The 15,000-nt window shown below is 43.9% G+C and overlaps 1 protein-coding gene across 1 annotated transcript in view; it reads left to right on the top strand.

The window, feature by feature from the left end:
• Positions 1–15,000, top strand: part of VWDE (von Willebrand factor D and EGF domains) — a 184,755-nt gene that overhangs the window by 139,731 nt on the left and 30,024 nt on the right. The window contains exon 24 of the mRNA XM_068121625.2: positions 7,483–7,578. Coding sequence (XP_067977726.2) covers positions 7,483–7,578 — 96 coding nt within the window. The remainder of the gene's footprint in view (positions 1–7,482; positions 7,579–15,000) is intronic.

Here is a 15,000-nt window from a genome sequence, read left to right as displayed (position 1 = left end):
TTTCTAGAGCACAATTTCTTTCTCATCAGATGAGCCTTTGTGAAGTTTTTTGACAAATGTTAAAATGACTTTAATTGGGTCACAACCTTAAAATTAGGTCGACGTCAAAGAATTATGTCAATCCCGCAAACTTTTTATTCCCATTATTGATGGAAAATTTCATCCTGAAAGTCCCAGCCGGCTCCAAGATACAGCTCATAGTCCAGGTTGTTGTGTAATTTCGTTCAGATTTTTTGGAGATTTGCAAACCTATACATATTTGGAAACTACAGAGTATAAGCAACCAGAAAACGAATGTTTCCATTTTCTCGGAAGTGTGTGAATTTTCTGGGATGGGAAAACTTCCATTTTCTGGGATGTAGGCATGCGTGATCAGATTGTGCAGCCTATCCCCCTCAGTTGCAAATGGATCGCCGTGACATAGTATGGCTGTCTTAATTTTATCAACTGTGTCATGCTCCCTCTTGACTGTACTTGATCCAAGGTCATGATGCTCTGTGATCTTGCCATCTACACTGCCGAACTGACCCTTAAACTCTCTAGACAAGCTTGAGAGCTCCGGTGTGGCCATGAAGAATCTCTGTCTAGCATTGGCGTTGTTGGAGATGCCAACGAGCCCAGAGTGAACCTTCATTAACCTGTTCAGATGTTCACATGCATGGTCTGCACCAAAAGATACAAAAGGAATGTCATTCTTGGTGACTGATATGTTGCCTGCTCCAAGTTCTCTCCAGGTCTCAGGGTGGTTGGTTCTCAGGTCATACATACATACAACAACAACAACAACAACAACAACATGCATTTTAAGGCCATTTTCCCTGCTAGAGCATGGGTTAGCCTTGCGGTCACCATGACAATCTTCTCCATCTTGTCCTATTTTCTGCATCTCTCCTTGTTAACCCCCTTGCCCGCATTTCTTCTTCCACCATCTTTAGCCAAGTCTTTCTTGGTCTTCCCCGTCCTCTACTTCCTTCTACATTCATTTCCATCACTCTTCTCAACCAGTCACTTTCATCCTTCCTCAACACATGACCAAACCATCTCAACCTGTTCCTCTTCACAGCATCAATCACAGGCTCTATTCCCATCATTCTTCGCAATTCATCATTTGTCTTCCTCTCTCTCAACGATATTCCACACATCCATCGAACCATTCGCATTTCCACCCTTTCCAACCTTCGTTGCTGTTCTACGTTCATTACCCATGTCTCGCTCCCATAAATCATAACACTTCTCACACATGCAGCACACACCTTTCCCTTCAGCATCAACGACACTCCCCTCCTCATCAGCACGCCACTCAGTTCCCGAAACTTCTTCCATGCACATCTCACTCAAGCAACCGTTGCCGAGTCTGATCCACCTTCTCCATTCAGCATGTCTCCGAGGTAGCAAAATGTTTTCACACCTTCCAGCTTCACGCCGTCTCCAAGATCCAACTCAACATTTCCTCCATGTGCAGCTCCCTCTGTGCACACCTTACATTTGAATGTAGGTGCCACACTGGTTAATGACCCTCTCAGACCACTACATTTTTGATGAACCCACTCAGCGCACATTGTACATTGAATGGAGTTCACTCCGACACCCTCCCTGCACACAGCACAGGGCCACTTCCCAGTTCTTTCCACCTCACCACATGCTTTACCACTTGCCATCACCTTCGTCTTTTCGATATTCACCTTCAGACCTTTTGCCTCCATACATTCCTTCCACTTGTTCATCTTTTCCTTCAGTCCATCCATACTTTCCGCAATCAACACCAGATCATCTGCATACAACAACTCCCACGGTAAACCCTCCTTTACGTTCTGAGCCAGCACGTCCATCACAGCTACAAATAGTAGTGGACTTAGTACCGACCCCTGATGCACTCCCACCTTCACCTCAAACTCACCACTGTTCCCGTCCTTCGTCCTTACAGCTGTGCGCGCTCTTTTGTACATTGCCATCACTACTCTGATCAACCATTCCTCCACTCCTAACTTCCTCATTGCCCATGTCAATACTTTGCGTGGAACCCTATCGAATGCTTTCTCCAGATCAATAAACCCAAGAAACAACTTCTTCCTCTTCTCCATGTACTTCTCCTGCAACTGCCTCACAATAAAAAGCGCGTCTGTCGTTCCTCTTCCTGGCATAAATCCAAACTGCATTTCGTCGATCTTCACTTTCTTCCTCATCATCTTCTCCAACACCCTTTCCAATACCTTCATTCCATGCTCCAAAACTTTATCGCTCGGTACGAGCCACACTCTAGAGGGTCGCCTTTCCCCTTGTATAGAGGGACGAGGGTACTCAGTTCCCAAACCACTGGAATGCGGCCTTCTTTCACCACCAGATTAAAGATCTCTGTCATTCTCTTCACACCCCAACTTCCTGCTGCCTTCAACATATCTCCCACAACTCCCGTCGGCCCTCCTGCTTTTCTACTCTTCATTGCTTTTATCGCTTTTTTTTTTTTTACTTACCTTATTTATTTACTTATTTATAACTTATTTACTTCTATTGCTTATCTTACTTTTCTTTTTTCTTCTTTTTTTTTTTTTTCTTCTTTTGTTATTGCTTTTATCGCTTCCTCAACTTCCTTCTCAGTTATCTTCTCTGCCGGTCCTAAAACTGGGTTACTCTCTATGTTGCCATCCCATTCATTCTCTGTATTCAACAGCATTTACATATATCTTTTCCATCTTCCTTTAATTCCATCTGGGTCCACAACGATTTGTCCCACTTCATCCTTCAAGCAACTCACCCCCATCACATCACACCTCTCTTTCGCTATCTGCTTTGCAATCCTGAATACTGCTCTCTGACCCTCTTCCGAATCCAAGCGTTCTCCAAACATTTTCCTACATGCCTCCTGCGCCTTTGCTACCTCTTTCTTTGCAGCCTTCTTGGCTGCCTTATAACTTTCATGCTCTGCTGTTTCTGCTCCCGTACCCTTTGCCTTCTGCCACTCCTTTAACTTCTTCCTCTTCTCGTCAAGCCTCTTTCCAACTTCATCATCCCACCGCCATGTTTCCGAGTGCCTCAGTGGTCCTTTAGTCCATCCACATACCTCACCAACGGCTCCCAACATACTATCTTTCATTGACATCCAACCACTTTCAAGCTCAACCACATCATCCTCTACCCTACTCAGCCTCTCTTTTAATGCCTCCCTTACTGTCACCTCTTTCAACCTCCACACCTTCATTCTCGGTTGGTACTTCACCCGCCGAGCTCTCCTCGCACCCTTCACCCTTATGTCGCAGACAACCAAGTGGTGCTGTGAAACAGCCTCCTCCCCCGGTATCACCTTTGTGTCCCGGAGGTGCCCCCTATCTCGCCTACGCACCATCAGGTAGTCAACGGTTGTCGTCGACCCACCTGACGTGTATGTAACAAGCTTATTATCCTCTTTCTGGAACTGAGTATTACAAATCAACAAATCAGCTCCATCAGCAAACTCCAAAATCCTTTCACCTTCTCCATTTCTCACACCATATCCGTAACCCCCATGAACTCCCTCAAAACCATCCATACTCCTTCCCACATGTCCATTTAGGTCTCCTCCTACCACAACAACTTCCTCGTCTTTCACGTTTTCCATCAGGTTCTCTATCGCACACCAGAACTTGTCCTTCTCTTCATCGCTCCGACCAACCTGCGGAGCATATCCCGAGATGACGTTCACCAAGAGCTTTCCAATCATCATTTTCACCATCATCAACCTATCACTTACTCTGGTCACACTCACCACACTGTCTACAATCTCCTCAGAAAACAAGACACCAACACCATTCACGCCCTCCAGGCACCCTTGCCACACAAACTTGTATTTCTGGCATACTGGCATCTTTCATACTGGCATACTGGCATTTCTGGCATATTTCTGGCCCTGTTTTAGCATACATATCGCTGATATATCAGGGCCAGATTCACTTGTACTTGTTCCGGTCCATTGCAAAGAACAGCTTGCCCAGTGCTTCTCCAGCTGTAAGATGGAGCATCAGATCAGCATTTCGAGATGCTACCACAAAGAATAGGACTGCCTCCACACGGTGTCGGTAGTTCATCATTGATTTGAACATGGCATTCTTGGATCTCTCTGTCTCCCATTCTTGGATTTTGATAGGAGTCGATTCTGGGTTGTTGTACAAGTGAGCCTTTCTTCGCATCATCAGATTGGCACAGCACACACAGCTTCCAGTTCGTGGATTCCTGGGTTTGATGCGTCCCTTGACAAAGGCTAGGTATCTCACTCATGATATATACCTACTGGAATCTGCAAATACAGCAAATGAAACCACCACCTATAAACACAGCCACCACCATCACAGTATTGACACAGTTCACATATTGACACATGTCAGTATGTGTTGTACACATTAATCCCATAAAATGCAGCGGAAAATAGCTTGACAAAGGCATAATGGCCCCCAGAAGTGATTTACCACATTATAACTGGTACCATTGTATTCTCCGCCCCTGAAAATGTATGTTTAGCTGTTCAAATGAAGACCCTGGGTGGTTTAGAAGCTGAAATATTGAGAAAATTGCCTTTGCGGGAGGTCATTTTTCAAAATCCAAGATGGCCGCCATATCTACTTCTGAGAAAATGGAAACATTGGTTTTTTTGTTGCTTCGGCTCTGTAGCTTCCAAAAATATATAGGTTTGCAAATCTCCAAAAAATACTGATCGACATCCAAGCTCTGAACATAGTGAACCGGATTATCAGACATTGGCAGAAAAAGGAGAAAATCCTTAGTGGTGGTTTAATACTCATAGAGGTCTAAGAAACTCTGTGGGATCCTTAAAATTTGTGGCGCTAATTGTAGAAACAAACGCCACAACAGCAATAAGCCTTACCCCTATGCTAGAGAGAGAGGCTTAATAAATTGGTACTCCAGTCAAAACGATGTTGAGGAAATGGCTTTCTTTAACCCTGAAACGAGTGGGCTTTTTTTGGAGGCTCAAAAGACTGGGGGAAGAGGACACAAGATCTCAATTACAGAATGTTTTTGAGTTGTTAATTTTGGTAAAATTAATGTTTTAAAATAATTACAAGCTAATTAATTATTTATATACTTGTAAGAATATTCCAATATGCAACACTCACAAATTATGAAACCTAGTCAAACTTCATGTAACAATTAAACAATAAATTTGGTATCAAAAGATGCACAAGAATCGAAAGAAAAAATAATGAAACGTATGGTGTAATCTCGAGAAATTGTGAAATTCAGCGAGTGAGGGCCATGATGGCTCCCCCAGTCCATTTTGTGTTAACAAAGAGGTATGAAGAAACCCTGGAATGAAAATATTTAAGTGACCTGTGGTTGTCGCCACAGAACTACTCTATTAGAGTGACTCACCACATTTTCTGTTGCAAGTGAGACCATTTTTCACAGATGTTAATGATACGTAACAGGAAGAAGAAAGTTAAAACATGGGGGCAATACCCCTGGCGCTCCCCTGGTAGAATAAACAGAATAATGCACCGACGAAGGGTATTTTATACCAATTTCAATGATTGCTGGAAGACAGGACAGCATTTAGAATCATATTAACATAATCATAAGACTTTAAACAAACAAAGAAAAAAATACCTATTTTGGGGGGAAACGCCTCCTCCCCCAACCCCATATATGTCCTAAGACCCCAATTTTCCTAATGCCTTGAACAAACATTGGTACATCATGGGTGATTAAGGTTGTGGTGAAGTTTCATCGAAATTGCGTGTGTAGTTTCTGAGAAGAGAGCTAATACCTATTTTGGGGGGCACCCCCCCCCACCCCTTCCCCCCGTAGACCCCAAAGGGGTAGATTTTTTTTTTATGCTGTGATCATCCTTGGTACATCATGGGTGGTGAAGGTGTGGTGAAGTTTCATCGAAATCGTGTGTAGTTTCTGTGAAGTAAGCAAATACTTATTTTTGAGGGAAATGCCCCCATAGACCCCAAATGGGGCAGTTTTTTTTATTTATTCCGTGAACATACTTTGATACAGCATGGGTGGTGAAGGTGGTGGTCAGGTTTCATCAAAATTGTGTGTGTAGTTTCAGAGAAGAAAGCTAATACCTATTTTGGGGGGTCAAACCTGGCACCACTTTAACCCCACGTAGACCCCCCTTAGACTTTAATTTTCGAAGTGCCGTGAACAAACTTCGGTACATCACGGGTGACGAAGGTTGTGGTCAAGTTTCATCAAAATAGTTTGTGTAGTTTCAGAGGAAAAAGCAAATTCCTATTTTGGGGGGTCAAACCTGGATCCACCTTGACCCCGGTAAACCCCCTTACAACTCGATTTTTTTTTAATGCCGTGAACAAACTTTAGTCATAATACTACAAATATCATTTGTGCCAAATTTGGTCACAATCCCATCAGCGGTTTCAGAGAAGTTTCAATTGTTTACGGACTGATAGACTGACGGACGGACAAAAGGCCATCACATAAGATCCCCTAAACTTCGTTCCAGGTGACCTAAAATAGTCATAATATTGGTTATAAAAGGCATGCTTTTTATAAAAGATACTTTGGGATATGTTGGTGTATCAAGAAGAGTGACGTAATACATGGTCCCTATGAGTAGGTAATAGTAATACGTACCTCGTGTATTTGTGGTTACAGAATTTTTTTTTAAAGAATGCTGCATTGTTCACTTTCATCGTATTTATTTCTGGGTGTAGTGAATGATTGGTATGCCTATGTACTGTCGATTAATGAGGCATAGCGTATCCTGTTCAGGGTCGGTTGAAATTAGGAAAGTCCATGACGTTTCAAGGAATCCATTTCCCTGTTATCCTCTTAACACCATAAAAGATCTGAATTTAGCGTCATGATCAAAATGATAATTGTATAACTCGGTTAACGTGAGTAAATAATAGTGTAAGCAGTAAACCCCATATTATGTTGTATTATTGTTATGTGTAAGGAAGGGGGGGAGGAGGTCCATAACCTGACTGTGGTCAAGTGTAGCAATGTCAGTATCATTCAGGTAAGTTAGATTGCCATGTATCAGGGACCTGTCAGAGTAAGTTGTCTTGGTACACATGACGCTGAGGAGGCAGCGTATGTAATTTATAGACAGGCTAGTCAGTGTAATATTGTATGTGTAAACACCTCTTTTTTGTGTGGGTGGGGCCAGGTGAGGACTTCCCATCACAAAAGTCACACGTGTAATATGCTCCTAAAAGGCCGTCATGATTTATCAGGCCAATGTTTCCATGCCATGGTGGCATAATGCGCTGTAGGGCCCGGAAGCAGGGAAAGACTCTTATTTTCATTGGGGCTACCTCTAATTTTGGCCATTTCCTGGGACAAAGGATCCCAGTGCAGACGGCCCGTGTTAACGTAGGCGGTCTGACCGATGTGACATGAATATTTGGATCATACTGAATTCGTAACCTGGTGTTATTGTATCAGTTCTGAAAGTGGTGCAATATATTATTGGTTGTGCAGACATGGTTGTGATGGGTTTCCCTACCTATGTTTGTGCAGCCGTTTGCCAACCCAGTTGCAGGAGTCGGAGTCGCTGCACAAAGCCTGGTGTGTGTGAGTGCCGATCAGGATACACAGGTCATACCTGTGGTGAAGGTAAATACAGTATCATCCAGGGGTCCACAAGCATGAATGAGATGGGTGTCCACAAATGAATTTGTAATAAAAGAAATGAAATAATTTATTTTGTTTAAATTTTGTACTGTTTTTAAAGGGGGGGATTTTTATCTTTTTTATTAACTTTATTGATTTACTGGTAATAACGTTTGGGACTGTGGTAAAGAACAAAACGTTAACTAATGCTTTCTCAACTATGATGACAACAATTCATAACATTACATGGAATAAGCAGACAGTAGAAGGGTAAGTACAGGTTGTTGCTCGGAATGTGTACACCACATAATCCAAAATTTAGCTCATGCATAACAAAAACATATAAAACATTCGTAGCAGACGACTTACAGAGCTCATAATAAACAATTGAATGAATGCGTGTGAAGTTGGATGTGTAAGTAGTGAGCACTGTTAGAAACCATGACACATTCTTCTCAAGGAATTGACAACTTTATTATCAGATCAATATCCAATCAAGAGAATGGGTGGATTTACACAAGGCAAGAAAATATGGAAGAAAAACCCATCAAACAATTTGAGAAAATATAAATAACAGTGTTTGAAATTTGGTTTCACTTTTTAGAACAGCGTTAGACTATACCTCAATGGAATACAGTTGGATGGCTTGACATTCAATATGAAGTACAGTTGGACCTCGACAATGGCGGTCCCAACATTTGTGGGTTCCGCATTTTCGCAGTTGATAAATTGCTAATTGCTTCTACATTTGCGCCCTGTGTCCCGCGTATTTGTGTTTTTTTGCGGGTGCAAAAAAAACCCCCATCTCCCACCAGCTGTGCACATGACACTTCTAAAAGCATCTTCCACATGCCACGCATAAACCATTTCCCACCAGCTCTGCACATTACAGTTCTGAACACATCTTCCACATGCCACGCATAAAGCAGCTGTACGTGCGTAACCACGTGATTTGACATTCTTTTTATGGGCATATTTGTGGTTTTTTCTCTACATTTGCGGATTTTCCTCGACATTCGCGGATTTTCCTTGACATTTGCAGATTTTCCTTGACATTCGCGGATTTTCTTCGACATTTGTGGGGTTTTCCTTGACATTCGTGGGATTTTCCTTGACATTCGTGGGATTTTCTGCGTACCAGGAACTGCCTGGAACCTATACCCCCTTTTCCCATTGAAACAATGCCCCTACGTTCGCGGATTCGACATTCGCGGCATTTTCCAGGAACATATCCCCCGCGAATGTCAGGATCTGACTGTATTCAATTTTACATTGAAAATGCCTGCATTGAGAAAGTAGAAATGATGAGTTAAATAAATATTTACTTATTGGAGGGAGCTACAATCCCTAGAAGGGGGTCCCTGCTTTTGCTGCTTTGTGTTAAAGGGTCTACACAAAAAAAAAATGGTCGAAAACACCAACCATGAACCACAATGTACAATACCATTGAGTGGTGGACTGTTAGAAACTATTTTTTCATACTTTATCACATCTCCCTGTGCACTGCGTATGTTTCATCCATTCATCATTGTTGCTTGATTTTGTGGTGAATGTGTTTGCAGCTGTGCATTACAACCTTGTGACTTTCAGTGACAGTTTGAACCTTTGTCATGAATATCCTCCAATAGGTCGGGAAACCAATTAGTCCTTGAGCCAGACCAAAAGTAATGCTCCGGCGGGGGGAGTAATTCTCATTATGATTTTCCATTAGACCAATGTCTCAAGTGTCAGAAAAGGTGTGATGGACATCTGAGAACGGTAGCTTAGTGCCCGGATGGACGCCATCTTTGAAACCACCCAGCTCGAAAATGCCCATTTGGTGGGGTACATTGTTGCACGTGTATCTGGACTTCTATACTAGCTATCGATGTGCGGTTGACGACTAAATATACGTCCGATGTGTACCGTCTAAATAAAAAATAATATGAAGCATTTTGTTTTAGATTAATTATTATAAAAATCAATTATCGAAAAAAAATCATATATTTTTCAATATTTTATTATTAGACTTGTACTTTTTTTAGTGAAACAACACTGGTATGATTTTCCAAATTATGCATTGTGCTACACCGTTTATCTGTCTATAAAAATAACTCAAAAACTAAAACATATCATCCACCACGAGTTTACAACAAATAAATGTAAAGAGGCATAAAATGACTTAGGCCGCCGCTGGCATTATCTATTCTGACGATAACGCAAGTTAGGAATGTCGTACGGAGAGGATTTTAACACCATACGATATCTAATAAGCAGGCGGAAATTGTTACATAGGAAATCTGCACTTTGGTGTCCATCTTGGATTTCAAAATGGCCGCCAATTATATTAATTATTCATTACTAGAGTTTGGAAAGACGTATGGAGCTGATTTTAACACCATACGATGTATATTCCTAATAAGCAAGCGGAGGTATCATTGAACATGTCATGTTTTAGTCAAATAACACCGGTATGATCTTCCAAATTATACATTTTGCTAAACCGTTTATCTGTCTATAAAGATTTTCAGGCAATTTGGCCTGCATTATAATAGAGAACAACATATGCTATACAATATACAGTGCACACAAAGTTAATCATCAGAGTCGCCATCAGAGTCATTGGCATCCTGAGCCACGATAGCATCATCCTGCACCATGTTGGAGCATCCCTGCAGCTTACACACAACAGTGCACTTCAACCCATTCAGTATGCAGGAGCAATCTGACGGTCGACACGTCCTTCTGCATGTGCATGAGATGAGATTCAAGACGACATCTGGAGCTGGTAGACCCGCCATCCATCGGATTGTGAGCGAACCGCCATCATCGAGTTCCCAACCATGTCCTGCTGATGGTGTTGGGACGTCTGGTAGGTTTTCAAGGCTGCGTCGCCAGATAGCCGCCTGATAGTTGGCCCTAAGCGTATGCTGCATCAAGGAGTCTTCACAAGGCGGCAATTGTCCAGATTCGATCTGGCCCTTCTTTGCACAGAACATGTGATAACGGAGCGAATTAACACCGACGATCTTCGTGTTCTTGGCGTACAGCTGACACGTGAAGGCCTGAATGCTATTGAAGACGTCTGTTGGTACATTCCACGAAGATCCCAGATCTGTGAATGCTTGAAGATACAGCTCATTCGCTTGCACAAGCTTCAAAGCCTTTATCTTTCCTTGGCTAGCCAGAGCACTCACAGTGTCACACCCGCTCCATGCATGAAGCCCTGGCAATGCACTGCAAACTCCAGACCCCAATACCGCAGCCAACTTTCCAACGTCGATCATTCTGACTCGAACCTTTGTTCCTCGTCTGATGAAGAGCTGACTATCGATGGTTCTGCTGAGATGAAGACATGATCAGAACGTCGGTGTCATCTGCCACTAAGATGATCGTCTTGTAGTGGGTAGCGGCGTGCTTTGCATGGAGAAACATACGCGTGTCTGCTTCCTCGTGGCTACATTCGAGTGCTTGCACCAACTTCCACCTATCGCGGGTCAGTACCAGACATTTTTCACCACAGGTGACATACAGTGTTCTGTTGCCTAGCTTTTCGCGATTTGTTTCATGTTTCCACGACTCCGCCAGAAACACAACCAGTTTCTCCTTTGTCTGGCTGCAAGCAAGGAGACGCCGCCAGTTCATGATTTTGTGTGCGGGTCTGATCTCGCTGAAACTGATGCCTTCATTTGAACCGCGGTTCACACGCTCAGCTGCTTTGATGGATTCTTCTGTGTATGTGTCAAAGACAACATCGATGCGCTCACTGCCTTGACCAGCGTGAAGCGCTGCAGCAAGGATGCGGTCAGATAGTTCTTCGAACGTGTCGTTCTCGCCATGCATCTTTTGTATGAGAGCCATCGCATCAATTATTGTTGCACTTCGCTTGTCAACGTTCTCGGCTGGTTCCACAAGACCTTCCATGTGTTTCGCAAGTGCAGCTTTGTTCGTTTTTTTCATTGACCCATCAACGTTTGCCAAAGACCATGGTAACGGCCCTAGTGGGTGACAAAGGACAAGTTGCATGTCGAGGTTCCTTGTCTTGGCGATGAGTATCATGGTGGCAAACAGTTGTCTGTCAGCTCTCAGGACGATCTCCTTGTTTGTGCCCTTCACAACTTTCTGCTTGATCTTACCAAAGGTCTTCAAGTTTAGCTTGTTCAATGTGTCATAAAAGCCTGTTCCCTCTTCAAGACGTTTCTGGAAGCTTTGATACGCCGCTTCCCCCTTTTGCAGGGTGTTGAGTAGGTCATTAGAAACGTCCTCCCTCGCAGCCGCTCCGGTAGATATACTGAGAAGACATGACGGATCATCGGCGAATGGATTGGTCCAGTCATTTTCCAGTAGATCACAGATAGCTGTGACGCCAGACTCATCACGTTTGATGCGAGAAGTAGACAAGTCAGGGTGCTTGGCGTGAGATGTGTCGCTGCCATTCACAAGGATAGTTTCTCGTAGTTGCCTCAGTGCAGTAGCCCGATTTTCTGCAGTTAGATAGTATCGTGACACAGCCCCTTGTCGAAGACTAAAACCTCGTGTTCCTCCAGCTGTTTGCGTATCTTTGTTTACTGTTTCTTCTGTTGTCTGATCAACAGCGATTCTGGCAAATGGATTCCCTGGTCTAAGCTGTACGGAGAAGTAGCCTTGATTGAAATGCCTGTACAACTCGGGGCATGTTTCGTGGAGTTGCGTCATCTGTGCATAGTACACTGGTAGATATCTAGCATAGTTCACCTTGTTCATTGCAAAACACCAAGGGATCACTCTTCTGACACAAGCCAAGTGAAGCATCCAGTCGCCTTCTCTATCCGCACGAATCAACCCCAGCAGGGTCTCTACCATATCAATATACATCATCCAGAAGCGAGCCAGGTCTCCATGTTTGGTTCGCAGAAAATGTAGGTATTTCGCGAACATGTCAAAGCTCTGTACACATGAATCATCATCGAGAGCAGCAGCGAGAGTCTCGTGGCAAACATCCTCCTTGATGCTGCGAATTTTGAGGTCAGTGCTTCGAATCTGGGGTTCCTTGTCAGGATGATTGCTTTCTATCCACACCTGGAAGCCCTTCCAAATGATGCGCATTAGTGCCTCGTACATCAACTTGTGGAGTCGCACAGCACGGTTGTATTGCTTGCCTTCCAGAACCCTGTTGATGGAACCTTCAGCGATTACTCCTGACTCAACAGCTACATCCCGAAGGCCTGCATCTCCAAACATTTTCCCAATGCTCGACATGAAGTTACAGATGGTATGGAAGTTCCCCATCATGAGCACGATTCTTCCATATCGATCGACATCTTTCCATGCTATTTCGGTCGCCTTAGCAAATAGTGCCTGGTCTAGCACCACCGGTATACGCTCAAGCTGAAGTGATGACATGATGTTCAGAGCTTCTCTGAGGATTTCTTGCACTGTTGCCATATCTGTGGCAGGCGCGTTTATAGTCGGCAGGTAGCCAACTACATCTTCCGTCACCTGAACACGATCTCTAGTCATGATGTTGAAACCAGTCCACGAACTGATTGTCTGGTCGCATGGTTCCAGCATGCGAGTCATAATCCATACGTGATTTCGGCGCTGCGCAAGGGATGTTGCGCCTGCAAGAGTGTCAGAAAGATCTGCAGGCTTGATTGCAGGTGGGCCCTCTCGTTTCCCACCGCTGTATATTGGAACTAAATCGCTGGATGACGGGATAGATCGCTTCTTATCTGCTTTGGATACTGCCGATGGAGGTTGGGACGGCAAACACGACTGCGACTTCTGTTGGACGATGATACCGTTGACGCGATGCGATGTTCCGCCACCACTCAGCGATTCCTCTAGCCTGTCGATGTTATCGAATGCTAATACAGTCGGGACCGAAGGGTGCACATGTGACGGAAGTGGTACTGTATCTTTCTCCACACTTGCTAATTTGTCTATGCATAGCGCTGTCTCGATTTCTTCCAGAACTGTGTACGAACATCCATGCCCGAGTCGATTCAATATTCTGATGACCTCTGTATTACCGGTGAGCGTTTTCATGACCCACGGAAGTAGGACATGCTTCGATGTTCTGATGGTACCCCGGTGTACAGCATTGATGATATCTTGAGCCATCGACCATACCAGTGTGTCGGCACGCGCAGAGCTACCCCCACTCCCGCAAATCAAAGTATGCAGAAATACACGAAGAGAATCTGATATCTTCACGTAATCTGAAGTGAGTTCTGCTGGCTGAGGCGGCCAACGTTCATTGTAATGAGCATCTTTGATCTGGTGTCGCAGTGAAGTAGCTGCACGCACAATGTTACTTTCACCGTCCGTTCGTTCAAATGCTTTCACTTCTGCTTTCAGGTTTACACACTCTGCAGCAATCTCTCGCTTTGTCAGATTATCGGGCATCAAGTATACACGGTGTTTCACATTGAAGAAGATGAGCGATTCTCCAAACTCTCTTTGTAATGTGCGCTGCAGATTCTTCTTGATGGAGTCACGAACATCAACTGAAAATGTATCTGAAGACAGGATATCTGTTGCAACATCAACTATTGGAACAATCCTCGGGTTCAAGAACAAGTCAGTGCGAATGAAATTGAATATACATCGTATCATTTCTTTTTTCTCGATATTATCTTCAATGTCAGTTTCTACTTGAGGTTTTTGGGGCCGTGTGTAGTTTCTATAGCAGGAGAAGTGGTAGTGAGCCTCAGCTGCAACCATATCTCGTGTAGTCAATGCCAAAACTCTCTCATCATTGCGAGCTGTCGCAGCATCTCTTATTGTCTTATCTGCTCGAAGTTCAACAGCCAAGACAACTGTTTCACGGGTACGACTGCCTTTTATGAATTTTGAAGCACGCTGGCAAAAAATGCATTTATCATCATAGACCGTTGAAGTTGATCCTGTCTCTTCCCGTGATGATCGCCGTCGCACCGCATCGCCAGTATCAACTGAAGAACTTCTAGCTGCATTGGTCAAAGTAGCTAGGTGGTTTTTGTGAGTGAAGTCTGATCTACAAGCCCTATGGTATAATATTGGAATATTAGGAAGTTCAACTGCGCCTTCTTGGACTAGCTTTAGAATTGGATAAAAGTTTCTAACTGCGGCTGCGTCACACAATGTCTTCCAAGAACTGTTGCCCGCTGCCTTGCTTAGTTCAGAGAGTGGCGACTTCTTGCTGCACAGGATGCACGTTCCGGACTCAGGTTCAATCTTCGCCCGTTTCGCCTCGACACCGGCCATCTCAGCTGAAAGAACAAAAAGACTGACGTTAGATTACTCCGATATCCGAAAAGCTCGCCAGCTTACATAGACATACTCATCCAAGTCAGTGAACATGTTAGATGGCGCCACAATACAACTCTATAATAGAGTTGTATGTGGCGCCATCTAACATGTTCACTTTTAGTTCTTAAGCCACCCACCCCCCCCCCCCCCCCCTCAGAAATTAATCAGGTCACC

This window comes from Myxine glutinosa, chromosome 7 (assembly GCF_964187855.1).
Source record: "Myxine glutinosa chromosome 7, kmMyxGlut1.1, whole genome shotgun sequence".
NCBI lineage: Eukaryota > Metazoa > Chordata > Myxini > Myxiniformes > Myxinidae > Myxine > Myxine glutinosa.
The sequence above is the reverse complement of the archived record's forward strand: the minus strand, read 5'-3'. Positions and strand labels throughout refer to the sequence as shown.